Below are 17,393 nucleotides of genomic sequence, written 5' to 3'. Positions count from 1 at the left end.
AATGAAAACGTTCTTGGCAAATGCTTTGGTCCATCTTGGACCGAGAGGCAGCGCTGGAACAGACGGTGGCGCCTCGGACCGTCAGCTCGATCCAGAGATCCAACTACGAGCTTTAATATACGCTGCTGGAGCTGGAATTACCGCGGCTGCTGGCACCAGACTTTCCCTCTAATGGATCCTCGTTAACCAGTATGGATCAACCAATTGATCCATATATATGGCGCTCCGGATTATAAATCGTTTTTTGAGAAAAAAAAAGGATTTTAAGTGCGCCTTATAACCGCGAAATTATGGTAATCTAAAAAAGAAAATGCAGAAATCACAATATATGATTTAACTATTTGTATGATACAGCTGCAAATAAGTATTTGAACACCTGAGAAAATCACTGTTAATATTTGGTACAATAGCCTTTGTTTGCAATTACAGATGTCAAACGTTTCCTGTAGTTTTTCCCCAGGTTTGCACACACTGCAGGAGGGATTTTGGCCCATTCCTCCACACAGATCTTCTCTAGATCACTCAGGTTTCTGGGCTGTCGCTGAGAAACACGGAGTTTGAGCTCCCTCCAAAGATCCTCTATTGGGTTTAGGTCTGGAGACTGGTTAGGCCACGCCAGAACCTTGATATGCTTCTTACAGAGCCACTCCTTGGTTACCCTGGCTGTGTGAGTCGGGTCATTGTCATGTAGGAAGACCCAACCTCGACCCATCTTCAATGCTCTAACTGAGGGAAGCAGGTACAATACATGGCCCCGGTCATCCTCTCCTTAATACAGTGCAGTCGCCCTGTCCCATGTGCAGAAAAACACCCCCAAAGCATGATGCTACCACCCCCATGCTTCACAGTAGGGATGGTGTTCTTGGGATGGTACTCATCATTCTTCTTCCTCCAAACACGCTTAGTGGAATTATGACCAAAAAGTTCTATTTTGGTCTCATCTGACCACATGACTTTCTCCCATGACTCCTCTGGATCATCCAAATGGTCATTGGCAAACTTAAGACGGGCCTTGTCATGTGCTGGTTTAAGCAGAGGAACCTTCCGTGCCATGCATGATTTCAAACCACGACGTCTTAGTGTATTACCAACAGTAACCTTGGAAACGGTGGTCTTAGCTCTTTTCAGGTCATTGACCTGCTCCTCCCGTTTAGTTCTGGGCTGATTTCTCACCTTTCTTAGGATCATTGAGACCCCACAAGGTGACATCTTGCATGGAGCCCCAGTCCGAGGGAGATTGACAGTCATGTTTAGCTTCTTCCATTTTCCAATGATTGCTCCAACAGTGGACCTTTTGTCACCAAGCTGCATGGCAATTTCCCCGTAGCCCTTTCCAGCCTGAGGTGTACCATTTTGTCTCTAGTGTCTTTGGACAGCTCTTTGGTCTTGGCCATGTTAGTAGTTGGATTCTTACTGATTGCATGGGGTGTACAGGTGTCTTTATGCAGCTAAGGACCTCAAACAAGTCCATCAAAAGTAGGATAATAAATGGAGTGGAGGTGGACATTTTAAAGGCAGACTAACAGGTCTTTGAGTGTCAGAATTCTAGCTGATACACAGGTGTTCAAATACTTATTTGCAGCTGTATCATACAAATAAATAGTTAAAAAAATCATGTATTGTGATTTCTGGATTTTTTTTTTTAGTTTATGTGGACATGCACCTACAATGACAATTTCAGACCCCTCCATGATTTCCAAGTGGGAGAACTCGCCAAATAGCAGGGTGTTCAAATACTTTCCTCATTGTACCTGCAAAATTTGACATGACTATTTGTTTTTTGATGATAACTGTACCCTGTGTGGGGTTCTAGGTGCGTGAAGCAGCTCAAGCTCTCCTACTGGCTGAGTTGAGGAGGATCGGCCAATCGGGACGCAAGGACACCATCGACCTGTGGGCTCCCTACCTGCCTCAGTATGTGGACACCGTCAGCTCCCGTAAGTACCTCACGCTGCTGATCTGTATTGCAACTCTGTTTCTATCAACATCTGAAACAACCTATTGGGGACCCTTTGTCTGCCTCATTAATCTAGTCTGACATCATGTTCACGTTAGTGTTAGCGTTATTTCATTTTTAATCTCAGTCACCATTCCACTTCCGGTAGTTTTTAGAATCAGAAACATTGCAATGTATAAGACATTTCTCTTCCCTGGTGCTTTCTTTCTGTGTGTGTGTGTTTCATGGATGTTGCTAAGTGCGTATTTTTAATTATATAATGTGACTGTGTGCCCCATTTTCTGACCTCGGCCTCAAAGCTGTGATTGGAAGACTGTTTTTAGAACTCTGAGCGGTCAATGAACCCAACACAAGATCTAAAAATATCAATCTATTACTGTCTCTTTGTCTATTTGTCTTTTCCCTCTCTTCTACTGTGTCTGTATATTCCCTGGTCACTGTCTCTGTCTTTAGTTACACCTGCTGATGGGAAGAAAGGTGAATCTCCACCTTCTTTTCTAGGAACAGCCTACTGAAACTGTGTGTGTGTGTGTGTGTGTGTGTGTGTGTGTGTGTGTGTGTGTGTGTGTGTGTGTGTGTGTGTGTGTGTGTGTGTGTGTGTGTGTGTGTGTGTGTGTGTGTGTGTGTGTGTGTGTGTGTGTGTGTGTGTGTGTGTGTGTGTGTGTGTGGTGGGGATACTAGGGGTTTCTCAAGGGAACGGTTGCCATAGAAACGGGCACGGGTCAGTGTTGTGTTACCACAGCAATACCGCAAACGGGGGCAGGTCGGAGGGGGGCGAGTGATGGTCTGGGGACCTCAGGGGATGAGGGAGGAGAGAGTGGGCGGGGCAGCGAGGGTGGCTTGGAGCAGAGAAGGAGAGATAGAGCGAGGTTAAAGGGTCATTGAATCCGATCTGTGTGCTGCATAGCAAGAGTGGAACAGAGGGTAAGATGACTCCTGCTCATCCTGGAATATCCTGGGAAAGTCAGAGAATGTGTTGAATCCTCTGGAGAAGTACTTCGGATCTGTCAGCTCCAACATTTCACCTTCACCGTAACGAAAGATGCTCAAACCAGAGCTAACGAGCACTAATCCCGTCAGTCAATACCCAAATCAGGTACAGCACCAAGATCAGGTCTGCAGCAAATTCTGCTTAAAATTAGGAGTTCTGTTTTATTAATGAAATTATTTATTTTATAACACAGATTTTTATTATATTGTTCTCGAGCTGGAAGTCACCTTTTGAAGTTAGGGGTGTGGCAAACGGACCACTTTTGGTCTGAAACATGTTGGTAGCTGCTAGGCTACTTCCATCTAAACAGCTACCCTGCAGAGGACCACCACAGTGTCCCTAAAAGACAGTGGTCCTTTCTAAATGTGGGGAGATTGTTGGCACTTCCGTCAAATGATGCAGAGTTGAGAGCAGAGCAAGTGCACGAGATTCGGGCAGGTCCCAATCAAACTGCTGTAAAACGTGCCCTCACTTCCCATGAAAGCCAATTCAGCATGGAGATGAGATGTCTCAACCCCCGCTCACTGTACCGTGTCATCAGGCAAAGTTTGTCTCCTCTGTTATCCCTCACGTGGGACGAGCAGTGCGACACAAATGGAGCGATCAGACCTATTTCACACTGTTCACACTCTTAAGTCCCCCCCCAGGCCCCTCTGCATGTCCGTTTGTCTCTCAGCTCATCCTTTACAGCAGCAGAGTGGTTGGTGTTGGAAGGAGATTCCTGTATTTATCCCTCAACTCTTAGTGAGAGGAAATGTCACCGTCACCACACACACACACACATACACACACAACAGTGGAAGTGACCTTTTTGCTCTCTCAGGCGTTTTAAAAGGCTTTAACACAAAGGAGAGGAGCAAAGGGATGTGCTGGAGTCGTTAACCTACACTCAGAGGAAGAGATATCAACTGTACACATTGTCTTCATCTTGGCTGCTTATTTAAGCTGATTTAAATTAGCGCTTTTCACTTTAAAGGAGCTGTTCAGCATTTTGCAGAGACATGCTGCTCATAAATACTATCTGAGAATATGCTTCAATCTTTCATGTCCACACGGGTGGAGGGAAGGGGACGAAAGGGGCCTGGGAGAGCGGCTGGGCAGAGTCCACCTGAGGCGAGGGGGTGGGGGGGGGGTCTGGATGGATAGTGCTCTGCACACACTTTGCACCCTCATACCCACTAACACTTGATTAAAAAAGTCCCCAGCATTGTTCACTCTCCCACACGCATGAACACACACCTTTTCTGTGGGGATCAAAGTGTGTGTGTGAGCGCGTGAAGCTGTGCGCCTTTGATCACTGAACAGCAGTCCCCATTTCCTCTCTCGCCCCTCCGCTTAAAGTTAGCTGTATCTGTCGTCTTTTACCTCGTCAACCTGCTGTTGTTAGAACTCCGCCTCCTCTCGCCTTCCTCCTGCCTTTACTCCCCCCTTCTTACTTCTTTGCCTCCATAAAAAAATATCATGTCTTACTTTTTTAATGCAATAGAAGTATCTACCACTGTGATCGCAAATGAGGCCTTCCTGCATTTTTGAAACGGATGTAAAAATCAAATTCTTTGAAATATGTCAAACTAATAGAAATGGTAGAAGTGAAACTGGCCTAAATAAGTCAATTGTCAATTGTTGTTCAATACTAAAACAATGATCAAACTGCAAAAAGAATCAAAGCCTCAAAATAGCCCAGTAGAGCCCACTGTGATCTAAAAGACCAAACAGACAGAAGAGAGGAGGTTAACAAGGCATGCTGGGAGCTATGTGTCATGGCTGACATGACAAGCTTGACCTTGGAGCAGGGCGGAACGCCTCCTGCTCCGCCCCCCCCCAGCCCCCCCCCACCTCCCTCGGCTCCTTGTGAGTGTGTGCGTCAATGCGTGTTTGGGTGAAAGAAAACAAATTTGCCGTGGCTAATACGATCATAAGCGTAAACTTTGTGCTCTTTCAGTTCGCCTATTTCCACGTCGATCAAATGACTGCAGAGAATCTTGGGAAATTCATACATAAACGTGAAAGCTGGATTTTAGAAAGAGCTAAACCACCGCTGCAGTAGGTTGGATGGGCCGAAGTCCTTTGACTGTGGGCTGAAAGGCCGAGCTGTGTTTATGTGGAAGCATCACCACTGTCCAATCACCGCAAGGCATCACTTGTGTTTTAATTAAGTTCAATTAAGTTTTTATCTCTTTAACGTTTAAGACAAATAATCAACGGCCAGGATGTCTATTGGCTCCCTGTCTGTCTGTGTGTGTTTGTGGGTGATATCAAGCTGCACAGAGTCATTATGTCAGCGGTGTGCGTGAGTAGGTTAATTGGAACATGATGCACAACATTAACCTGGATTAATCAATGTAATTACACTGTGTAATTACAGTGTTTTCCTGTGAGATCAGGTTATCCTCCTGTGATGTTCGAATTATTATCTTCATCATTCAGGATGGGACGGTTCAATGTAATTTCTGAAATCAGCATCAGTGTGTGTGCAATTCATTAGTCTGTTTTCCCAGAGATTAGCCCAGAATAAGCTGTTACCTTCAGTCGCTTCATTCGTTAGCAGCGTCCTTCATTAACCCTTCCACTAACGAAAAGCCACTTTGAATTGGCAATGGAGAGATAATGGCTAAATTAAAACACAAAATATGGAGGATGTGTGGGGTTTTTTCTTTGTTTGTTTCCATTCGTTCTGTGAATCAGGAGGAGGCCCAATATAACTTTATTAGCTACTTAACCATGACAGTTAGCCGGTTAATTAGAATCAACACAGAAACCTGGTGAGATGAGTAAACAACACACACACACACACACACACACAACTACACGATCACTACTGTGATTGACAGGTTGCTACCACGGTGTATACATTTTTATATCACTCCCTCAAATTTCAAATATTGTAACTACCATCAAATGGTTGCTAATCTCTTTTTATTTAATATTAACTAACATGTTTGTTTGTTTCTCCCCCCCCCCTCCACAGCCGGGTCGGCCACTGAGCCCGCCCCTCCAGCCCCACCTCCCCCCGAGGCTCAGCCAGTAGAAGCAAAGGTTCCGGAGGAGGAAATGGACGTCACGGATGATGACATCACAGCAGGTAAGGGCTCATGTAATTATGGTGTAGCAGGTGTAACGTGTTGCAACGAATGTTGACGGTGTGAATGACACAATCTGTGAAGCTCAAGTTGCTAGATGTTAACATTTCAAGCTTCTGATTTCAAGCTTCTGATTTGTAGTCCATACGGTTCCAGACACATCCCTACTGCGCAATATGCCTCTAAAGCAACTTACTGACCACCCTGCGACACAATGGAGGCCTGAAATTGAGGGATCTTTTTTCCCCAGTGACCCGTGGAACCCCATCTGGTTTAATATGGGAAACATTAGAGGGTCATTCATCATTTATGTGCTTCTGAATTTAGGTGTGTGTGTGTGTGTGTGTGTGTGTGTGTGTGTGTGTGTCAAAAGCAGTTTATTGTCTCTTGTTCTCCCTCATACACACACACTCTGGAAATGACTGACACCTTTTCCAGTCCCTTCATTGAGGGGCATCTTGTCCTGCTGGATCTACAATCACACAAAGACCCCATGTATGTTCATCAGTGATCAGTTATGATCTAGGGATCAGGGATCCTCCTGCAGCAGCTGATCGTCAACATCACGTCATTAACAATGACACATTTGGAAATCTCAAAAGTAGAAAGCGATTGAATTCAGGAGTCTGAAGGGAAGTTTATCTCCTGCACAGCCCTGTTTCACCATCTCTCCTTCCTCCTCTCTCCATCCTTCTCTCTGACCAGTCAATATCACACCTGTCTGACAATTCATCATTTCTCCCGGCTCATTTTTCTCCTATTGACAGCAATGGGTTTTTTCCCCTTCAGTCTCTGCAGTATTTAATCCGTGAGCAGACACAGCCTGAATCTTTGCTGCAGAGGAAAACACTTTTTCTTTAATTTTTTTTAACATCGCCTCTCCTCTATCATTATTCCTTCCTGAAAACAAATGGTAAATATCTTGGATTGAGGAGCCTCTTTGAGCTTTGGGTAGTGGACAAACAGCTGTAATGTATAGTTTCTGATATTAATATGCGGTTACATTTTTGAGATCCATTCAACCTATTTACATATGTTGCATGGTCTCCATGGTGTGTATTGGTAGTGGCAAAGAGAATTGTTATGTTGATGAATTGTCATGACACACTGCAAGACAACCTCTTCAAATGGATTTCTGACCCAAAGATGTTGGGTCAGAAATACAGCGCTGAAGTCTGAAGAGTCTTTGAGTCTCTGTTACACAGTGTATCGATATGAAATACTAAAGGTACCCGTACCTTAATAAAACGATACTTCGTTAAAATAGCTCCGCTCCTGTCATGCTGCCGGCGGGGCCCAGCGTGCGTTCACAGCGAGGACAAGCTCCTGCCGGCCGTCCTTTTATAGTTGACCAAAAAGATGCCAGAAGTGAAATGTGGAAGTACCATGGCCACATTACATAGGCGTGTATAATGGCAACATGTAGTTTTCATTAATATCTGTAGGCTAATACCAATATCAATGCCATTTGTTGAGTGGTAAAACATACAGATGTTTTATTGGTTACTATTATAGATAAAAATACCAGCATTGTATTGTATTTCTGGTATTTTATCAAATTCCAGTATCGTATCGGGTAAAATGATGTTATGGCAGGTATCGTGTCGATCATCATTTTGGTATTGTAACTAGGCTTTTCACGTTACCAAAAATATAACTTATAATGATAATATAACGATACAAAACCTGCTATTACAATCATTTGACCCTATACATACATAGGAAATGTAGAAGAAGGGAAGGACCAAGGAAGAGAAAATGGGAAAGTAAAGAAGGAGGGATAGGAGAATAAAGAAGAGGAGGAGGAGACAAAGGGGAAGAAGACGAGGTGTAGACAGCCACAGAATCACTTGGCTGCAGGCTGTTACCACAGCGATAGACTCATCACCTCAGTCTACTGTCTCCCTGTCAGGCGTACACACACACACACACACACACACACACACACACACACACACACACACTGTCTCTCTCTCTCCCTCACACAAGATGTGCAGGTGACAACAGTTGTTGCTCGGTGCCACAGCTGCAAAACGTCCCTGTGTGTGTGTGTGTGTGTGTGTGTGTGTGACTGCGCGCATGTAGTAATTATGTCCCTGGTTGTGTCAGGGGATGTCATTAGGATCCACAGCAGCCCCCCCACCATATCTTTTTCTCTCTCTCACACAGACCTCTTTCTGTGTTTCACTTAGCTAAAGTGAGGCATACAGTGAAACCCTGAGAAGCACTAATGAAGCACAAATAACACATGTGACAGTGTAATAAACTGTTAATAAAGTAAGAAATGCTTTTGGATAAAATTCGTCTCCCTGGATTATAGTTAATGAAACTAGTCTAAGCGACGTGGGTGTATGATGAGAAATTAATCAGTTCAACACGTTCTGGCTTTTCCTCATAACTTAAGTCAGGTTCAAACAGCAACAGCATCTCTTCTCACTTTACCCTCTTCCCCCCAATGCCAAACAGCGCCGACTCGTGTTCAAAGTTTGTATCCATCTTAACATAACTAAATAAGTGTATAGAACATGTCATAATTCACTGGTTACCAGTGGCTGCCTGCATCCAGTTCAAAACATTGGTACTGACGTACCATGCTGTGAATGGATTGGGTCCAGTCTACATCCAGGACATGGTGAAACCCTACATCCCAACCCGCACACTCCGCTCTGCATCTGCCAAGCTGCTTGTTTCTCCCTCACTGAGAGAAAAGCACTCGGCGAGATCACCACTCTTTGCTGTCCTTGATCCTAAATAGTGGAAGGAGCTCTCTGATGACATCAGGACCGCAGAGAGCCCAACCTTACGGTTGAAATTCACTCATTGTAAGTCGCTTTGGATAAAAGCTTCAGCTATATGACATGTATTGTAACAATTTCACTCTTCCACCAGCGGTGTGATGGGGGAGGGGCTCTAACGGCAGTAAAGTTCCGTGGGTTTGATGGTTACTGCAAGCACTTTAGTCCATCTTGAAGTAGTGCCTCGCTGATCCAACTCACTGCAGCAAGCGGTGGTTTCAGGGGTCAGATGTCAACGCACGCCAGAAACAAACAGAGTTGTGTTAACTGCCTTAAAATATTTGCTTACATTAATCTCAACCACAATAATGTCATAGATTAACAAGTTAAATTTAAGAGCCCTACTTTTTAACTTGCCTTATTGTCTCTTGCACGAGAGGTGCTGAAGCAACTAGAAGGCTCATCAATCAACATACAAATAAAAGACCACCGTTTTTAATGAAAACATGAAATATCCTCCAGTGGAGGGTTCTCTTTGTTCTGTTATTCTGTGTTGACTTTTGTGTGTGTTTGTGTTATGTGGTCATTGGGGCTATAATCAGAGCTCCTCACTCCATCACAAAGCATTTAAGCGCGATCCAAGTGCAATAGTAGCGTGCTGCTACACTGGCAGGAGGACTCCGAGAATCTGATCTCTGCCTCTGATGGAGGGGGTGACCTCAGGGAGGTCAAAGGTCGCTGCTGGACGCGATCCCATCCCCCTACCACACACACACACACACAATATCTCTGTGCTGGCAGCCATTTACTCTCATCAGGATTCTGAGACATTGAGCTGCTGAGACCACAGATATGTACCTAGAAAAGTATTTTTCTCCTATTCGACATTAGCTCCTCTCCCTGTTTGTCGGACAGAACGAAGGATAGTCTGATAAAGGTCAAAGGTCAGAGGTCTGGCTGACCCTCACCTCCCGGTGTCGTTAGCCCGGTTCTGATTTGGTTAGCTGAAACGCTAGCCTCCCCTGCTAATGCAATATGGGAGCCCAGAGGTCGTTTGGGTCAGATCACGTTTCTCCTCAGAACAGATTGAACTTATGAAGAGATAAATGGTCAAAAGGACTGATTGTTTCTGGTGGGTCTCTTCTGTTTTACCCGATGAGGGACCCAGGTGGTGTATGTGAACAGTATTATATTACAGGCAGCAGAGGGAGGTTATTGTCCAAATGTTATTAATGCACAGGAATGTATTACTGTAGAGAAACCCTAATGTCTAAGATGGTACTACAGGACAGAACATTATGGTATGAAGTCAGTGACATTTTTATACACTATCATATGTTATAGTACTATAATATGGTTTTGTACCACATGTCGTATATGGTATTGTATCGACTGATATGATATGGTGTGGTATTGTATGGATCCTTATGATATGGTATTGTATGGATCCTTATGATATGGTGTGGTATGGTATGGATCCTGATGATATGGTGTGGTATTGTATGGATCCTTATGATATGGTGTGGTATGGTTTGGATCCTTATGATATGGTGTGGTATTGTATGGATCCTTATGATATGGTGTGGTATTGTATGGATCCTTATGATATGGTGTGGTATGGTATGGATCCTTGTGATATGGTGTGGATCCTTATGATATGGTGTGGTATTGTATGGATCCTTATGATATGGTGTGGATCCTTATGATATGGTGTGGTATTGTATGGATCCTTATGATATGGTGTGGTATTGTATGGATCCTTATGATATGGTGTGGTATGGTTTGGATCCTTATGATATGGTGTGGTATGGTATGGATCCTTGTGATATGGTGTGGATCCTTATGATATGGTGTGGTATTGTATGGATCCTTATGATATGGTGTGGTATGGTATGGATCCTGATGATATGGTGTGGTATTGTATGGATCCTTATGATATGGTGTGGTATGGTATGGATCCTGATGATATGGTGTGGTATTGTATGGATCCATATGATATGGTGTGGTATGGTTTGGATCCTTATGATATGGTGTGGTATGGTATGGATCCTTGTGATATGTTGTGGATCCTTATGATATGGTGTGGTATTGTATGGATTCTTATGATATGGTGTGGTATGGTATGGATCCTGATGATATGGTGTGGTATTGTATGGATCATTATGATATGGTGTGGTATGGTATGGATCCTTGTGATATGGTGTGGTATTGTATGGATTCTGATGATATGGTGTGGTATTGCATTCTGTTTCTGGTACACTCCTCTCATACATAGATCATTTTTGTTAAAAAACTCTGTCCTCTGTTTCTCTCTCTGTCTCCCACACGCACACTAAACAAAGATGCACACATAGGTACACACTTGTCTTATGGTTGACTGGGCAGTGTGATAATGTGCACATAAAGGGGGATGGGCGGAGAGAGAAAGAGACAGAGAGAGTGTGTGTGTGAGTGTGAGTGTCAAGGTTTACGAATGTGTCACAAAGATAAAGCGCTGGCCTTGGGTGGTGTGTGTGTGTGTGTGTGTGTGTGTGTGTGTGTGTGTGTGTGTGTGTGTGTGTGTGTGTGTGTGTGTGTGTGTGTCTGTGTCCGTCCAGCACAAACACAGATGGAGCGTCATGGAGACCAAGGAAACTGTCTGAATGCCTGATTGGCTGTTTTTACAAATTGACTTGATGGCACACCGATTGTTCGATGGACTGAAGGGCCAAAAATGACTGACTACCTGACTTTTGCTAATTGGTTTGGAAAAACCAGCTGATTGGCTGATCTCCGCTCCCAGTACCAAGCCCATCACAGACAAACCACTCGCACTGGGATGGTCGGACCGAACAATATCATTTTCTCCCTCGGTGTCAGCCCGGATTGTCTGAGTGGAAATCATGGAGTCATTTGGGTCAGACAAGAGTCAACCAGTACAAGTGATCGTTAACGTCAACGCGACACGTACTGGCAATTTAGAGCCCCCCCTCCCACAGTTTATCTCGACAATCAGACACACAGAGAGGCGAAGTAATGAGTTTCCTGGCCTGTGGGCACATTCTCCTGTGAACACTCATCACATGGCTCTGTTTTCACCTCACAGACTCGCTGTGCATGACATGGAGAACTCTCGTTCGCAATACCGAAAAATAAAGAAGAGCCGCGCCCCGTGTGATCGGATGCGACTTCCCCGCCCGGATCATTCAGCACTTTGCTTCCTGTGCCTAGGGTGCCAACAATGAGGAGAGGAAATGCTAAACATGGCCAAAGGGTGCGACGCTACGAAAATATTTGGATAAATGGACGTTTCAACATTTGTAGACGTCACAGACAAAGCCAGGTTAGAACACCAGTATAGTACAAAGCCAGCAAATGAAATGGCAAATGATTTGTTATTTTTATATCATTGCTTACTATTCATAGAGAATCGTTAGAAGACTGCACAAATTAAACTAAATTTGAAATGGAATCCTGATTTGCCACATTTTGTGATACAAGCCAGCAAAAAGATGCTGACCCAGTACTAAAACCATTGCTTACTATCAACTGGGTCCCCTCTACATAGACCACCATCGTCCACACCTTCATCAATGTTTCTTTTCCGCCGGGCCGCAGGACTTGAACCATGATCTGCTTTGTCAGTCCTGAGCTTTGGACCTCCACGTATTTTACCATTCTCTTACCCTGCTTTAAAGAAACCGATGGATTGTCATAATACTGCTAAAATGATCCGTCTTCCATCCCTCTGATAATGATCAAATTGTACTGCAAACTGTCATCGTCCCTTAACGTCGTCCCTCGCCAAGGAAGAACCTTTCCTCCTCCCTCTCGCTCTTTGGTTGTGATGCTTTTCATTTGGTGGAGTTTAAATCTGATGCCTTAGATTTGTCTGTGAGAGAGGGACAGGTTTTTTGTTTTTTTTCCTAAGCAGCGCTGCCTTTAATAAAATAAATTCCTTCTTTATGAAGGAGCGGTGGGATGGAGGTCGTGCACCGTCTCTGCATTCGGAAAATGAACATCAAGAGCCATTTCTCAGAGCGCTCCATTAACGGCTGCTGAGTGACGAGAACATCGGCTGGATTCAAAACCTGCCTCAGGTCCTCAATTAAACTGCAAGTCCAACCCATAATTGATAACGGAGGATAGAAAAATAAGACTCGCGCTTTAATGCCTTCACAAGTTTGAAGGGGAGCCAGTGTGAGCAGGGTATTGGGGGGGGGGGGGAAGCGAATAGAAAAACACCCAAAAAGCTCCTCGTGTTTGGCTGCGTTGGCAAAGTGAAGCGCGCTGACTGGCGTGTGGTCAATGTGCTGCAATGTAGCCACAGGATGAGAAGTTAAAGGACTAAAAAGCAGTAGTTTGACAGTGAGTCCCCCCCCCCCCCCCCCCCCCTCCGTACCCTCTGGTTGGAGCGCTGTGTTTCTAGCTAAGCGCAGATAGCTCCCCTGTCTGTGTCAAGACAGTAAAATACACTTAACCTTCAGGTGGACTCGGGCGGCTTGGAAGGGCAGCCCCTCCGAATCTTTTTTCTCTATCACCTTAATTGTGTTTTTCAATTATTTCCCCAGATTTTCTGTCTCCTGACATTTGTCTTAAGAACAGTGTTTACCCCAGCTCTCCCAAACACACACACACACACACACACACCAGCACTCTTTTGTCTTCTTTGTCTTCTGAATTCTGTTTGCCTGCTTGTTTTCAAGATGTTATATATTCACGTTCTTAACTTTTCTCTCCCAGCATTTTAACTACGCGTTGTTCACTTTCCTTCTTTCCTCCTTCGTTCTCACATGGGTTTCCTGCTGCTATTGATCCCCTCCCTCAGTCCCTGGTGATCAGGTTTTACCAGTCTCCCATTGATTACCAATGGAGTCGAGGCGCTTCATGGGAAGATGCTGGAGCCACAGCTCCAGAGGGGAGTGGTGGGAAGGTTGTCTGTTTGATTTTCTCGGTGTGGTTACTAGAAGACGAGAATGTTACAGTTTTCATCAGCAATTAACAAATACATGGTCTCATAAAGAGATGTGTGTCAGTATTTCAGGTCAGGCTGGGTGGTAATACATAGTATTATATGTTATATATGTTACTTGATTACCACCGGCACCCTGTCTCGTTTAATTCATCATTAAGGAGGTAACAACTTTCCCCCAAAACTACATTTTCACACATCATAGTAACGATAGAGTTGACTGTCTCCTAATTGACACTTTTACTGAATTGGTACTTGAACACATCATAATACAACTGTGTCCTGCTGGTGTGCCGCTAAGCAGTAGTTAACCAGCGCTCAGGCTGCAGTAAATCCTCTCTTCAATTAATATTACCACAGGACTTGGAGTAGAGCTTTAGACCATAAACTCATGTTCACAATGTTTACTCTTGATTTCCCTCCAGGCTCATTTTCTCAGTATTCTATACAACGTACTTGGTACATTGTATATATTTTCCATGTACCAAGTTCTAAATATTCAATGAGTTTCAATCTGTTGTGCGTATGAATGAGTTCTGTCCTGCTTTGTAACATTTCAGTACATTTTCCCCAACACATCCATATTTTTACTGTGGATGCATGGACTCCACAGGTTGTTGCATTATTCCATCCTGCCCTTTTTTCTTTTTATTATAGATTCCTTCCTTTTATGGATAATGTCATTCCAGCCACAAAGCCTTTTTATCCTAATCCGTCTGTGTTTTTATGAAGATTTAGCTGAGCTGAGGCGAGCTCGTCCGTCCCTCTTTAGTTTATTGAGTTATGTTTAGGAGCAGGTTGGCTAACAAATAGGATTTAGATACAATGTCATTATAATGGATCTGCCGGCCGTGAAGGAAGCCGATCGATAGGTTTCAAAAGTCCATCAGTCCGTCCGCGAGGGCCGAGGGGACGCAGGTAACGGCGCTACCTGACCAACGTCCGCCAGGAAACACCACGGCTCTGAAATGGAAAAAGTTCAGTGTCTTTAAAAAGTCTAGGATTATTTTGATACAGATGAACCACTGCATCACAGTAAAAGTCCTCATTATTCCCATGTATCCAGTCTTATTTGGGATCTCCTAGAAGTTGAAGTACAGTTAGTCTAAATATACATACCAACAAACATTTTAAACACTATAAACCACTGAAGTGTTTTTTTCCTCTTTGTTACTTCTTTTTTTGTGTTGAAGGGAAAGATGTGATATTTTAGTCTTATCAGAATTGTCTACATTTAAGGTTTTATTTATAATATAAACTGGTAGTTCAAAAGTAGTAGACTCAAGGCTTTGATGGCATTGCATACCATCAAAGCCTTTCAATACCATTATAACCATTATAATGGTTAATGAATTGTTGCTAAAGAATGTCCCTTTACATCAGTCTATAAAGAGGTATACAATAAAGTTACCTGTTTACGTATAACTATTTATTTATTTTCTGTCTGACCACATTCCATGATCATCATGTTTCTCCGAAAATGTACAAATAACTCTGCAAATTAGATGCTAGATGTATAAATGCAAATGTCTTTTTCTCACTCATACTACATAGCTAGAGACAACTTTTAGGCCGCGTAAGGAGACATTTGTGTTTCCACAACACAATTATGCATTTTGAACATCAGTAGCAAACGCCAATGACAGCTGCCCGTCCAATCAGGATTCAGAAGCTGTCAAAGGACTGTCTATTGGCTGTGGATGGTGAGGCCCTCCTTTCGGTAACATGCGCTAGGAATGAATCTTTATTAGCAGTCTACCCAGGCTATCCTTACAGAGGACTAAAAGTCTCCTTTCCTTCTTTCTGACCTGGACACTCCCTCCCTCCCTCTCTTTACTTTTACTTTCTCTCTGTAAATCTCAACTTTTTAGTGATTCTGGTTGGGAGTCTATCTCTAATTCTGTTATCTACTGGCCCAGTCTGGCCCGAGGATGGATGCCATCTGTAATCCATTTATCAGAGCCGGCCGCTGGGCCTTTCTCCAAATGACAGCTGGCCCTTAGCAATCTCATTACAAAAAAAGCACCAGGATATGATATGGAAATATGGGGGGGGGAGGGGCTTCTGAGGTCTGAAAATGCACTGACACACAAACACACAGTGGACAAACTATTGGAAGATAATCATTTTTTTAAAATGTAATCACCCCCCAAAACAAACTGTTCCACTTAGTCCCATTGGTCACATGGTTGCTATTATAGATTAGATATAGAATAGATTTTGTAGTTCACACTGCCCCAATGAGGACATAACTAGAGTAAAACAATAATGAATACTATTGCTCAGGACCTTGTGGGAGGCTACACATCCGGTCCCTCCTCGCCTTTGATTGGACGGCGTGATGAAGCGGTCACACTGACGCGCACAGCGTTTCACTCAATGTCGTCTGCTGCAACTATACAAAAACGCTCTTAAACCTGCAACCTTGTTATTTTTAGAGAGCCGTAAATACACTCACGTTCAAAATCATTTTTAAAGGTATGGTGGCCTCATGGGACAACGCTTTGTGTGTTGACATGACAATGTTGACATACTTTGCATTGTGTATAATTCTGCATTGGGCACAACAAATGCAATTCGTATTCACTTCACGCCCTCCGAGGTCGCTTCGGGTTCATCACTGCCATCACAGAAAAGCTGAACTTTACACTACGAGAGTACCATTAGCCTAGTCTAGTTAACAAGTAGGCAAGCCATTCATATATTAAGACATAGTAAGCGAGACTAACGTTCATCTTCACGGCTCTTGCTGCTGCCTCACCTGTGCACAGCACTCCGAAATCCAACCAACGGCCGGTGCAACTTCTTCATGGTCGTATGGGTTGAAAAGGGCTCGAGCTGCTTTTTTCCTGCCCTTTGTTTGGACCTAATCATTGTACGCTTTGTTAACATTTAACCTTTTTTTAAACCTCTTACCTGTTTTTTGACTGCACCTGCGTTAAAGGAGCGGTTTGACGGCCAGCAGCATACATGACATTTTATCAACCATCAATCCCTGAGGATCATATGGGATGGATGCTAACAAACACCTGAAGAGAAAGAAGTAGACACATTAGTGACCAACTAACTTGCTCTTTCTATTCAACGCCCTGTGTGTGTGTGTGTGTGTGTGTGGGGGGGGGTGGGTGTGGGTGTGAGTGCATGTGGGTAGGTATGGGTGCATGTGTTTGCGAGTGCTAGTTTCCTTGCAATTCAATCCTTAACAATGCTGAGCTCGCTCATCCAGAAAGAGAGAGAAGAAAGAGAAATCCAAGTGTGTGTGTGTGTGTTTGTAACATGCACACACAGATTTTATGTAGTACTTATTGGGCCTTTGATCCAAGGGGTGTAAGGAGCTCTCCTCTCCCACTGTGTTACTCAAACATACACACACACACACACACACACACACAACACACGTATTCCTCTCAGCACTGTAGCGGTTCCCCACTGTGTAGACCCTGTCACACGCGCACACACAAAAGGGGTTATTTTGGGGTCGCCTTGGACAACACAATGGATGGACACGCACGCCCACACGCACATCCCTGTCCAGAGGTCTGTGTGTGTGTGTGCACACTGTGGCTTAAGGCTTTCAGCGGGACAAAGACATGTGCCTGCACGTGTGTGTGTGTGTGTGTGTGATGGTTAATACCAGGACAATAGAAGTGTGCCTGTTCAGTTGTTATCGGCTCAATGG

At 44.0% G+C, this 17,393-nt stretch overlaps 1 protein-coding gene across 6 annotated transcripts in view; it reads left to right on the top strand.

Annotated features, from left to right (window-relative positions):
* The window catches only part of LOC119226261 (WD repeat-containing protein 7), a 67,785-nt gene that overhangs the window by 31,137 nt on the left and 19,255 nt on the right, over positions 1-17,393 (top strand). For all 6 annotated transcript variants that reach the window (XM_037483969.2, XM_037483974.2, XM_037483975.2 and 3 more), the window contains 2 exons: positions 1,814-1,937; positions 5,917-6,030. In XM_037483969.2, coding sequence (XP_037339866.2) covers positions 1,814-1,937; positions 5,917-6,030 — 238 coding nt within the window. The remainder of the gene's footprint in view (positions 1-1,813; positions 1,938-5,916; positions 6,031-17,393) is intronic.

This window comes from Pungitius pungitius, chromosome 18 (genome assembly GCF_949316345.1).
Source record: "Pungitius pungitius chromosome 18, fPunPun2.1, whole genome shotgun sequence".
In the NCBI taxonomy this organism is placed as follows: domain Eukaryota; kingdom Metazoa; phylum Chordata; class Actinopteri; order Perciformes; family Gasterosteidae; genus Pungitius; species Pungitius pungitius.
This window is presented reverse-complemented; position numbering and strand designations above follow the sequence as displayed.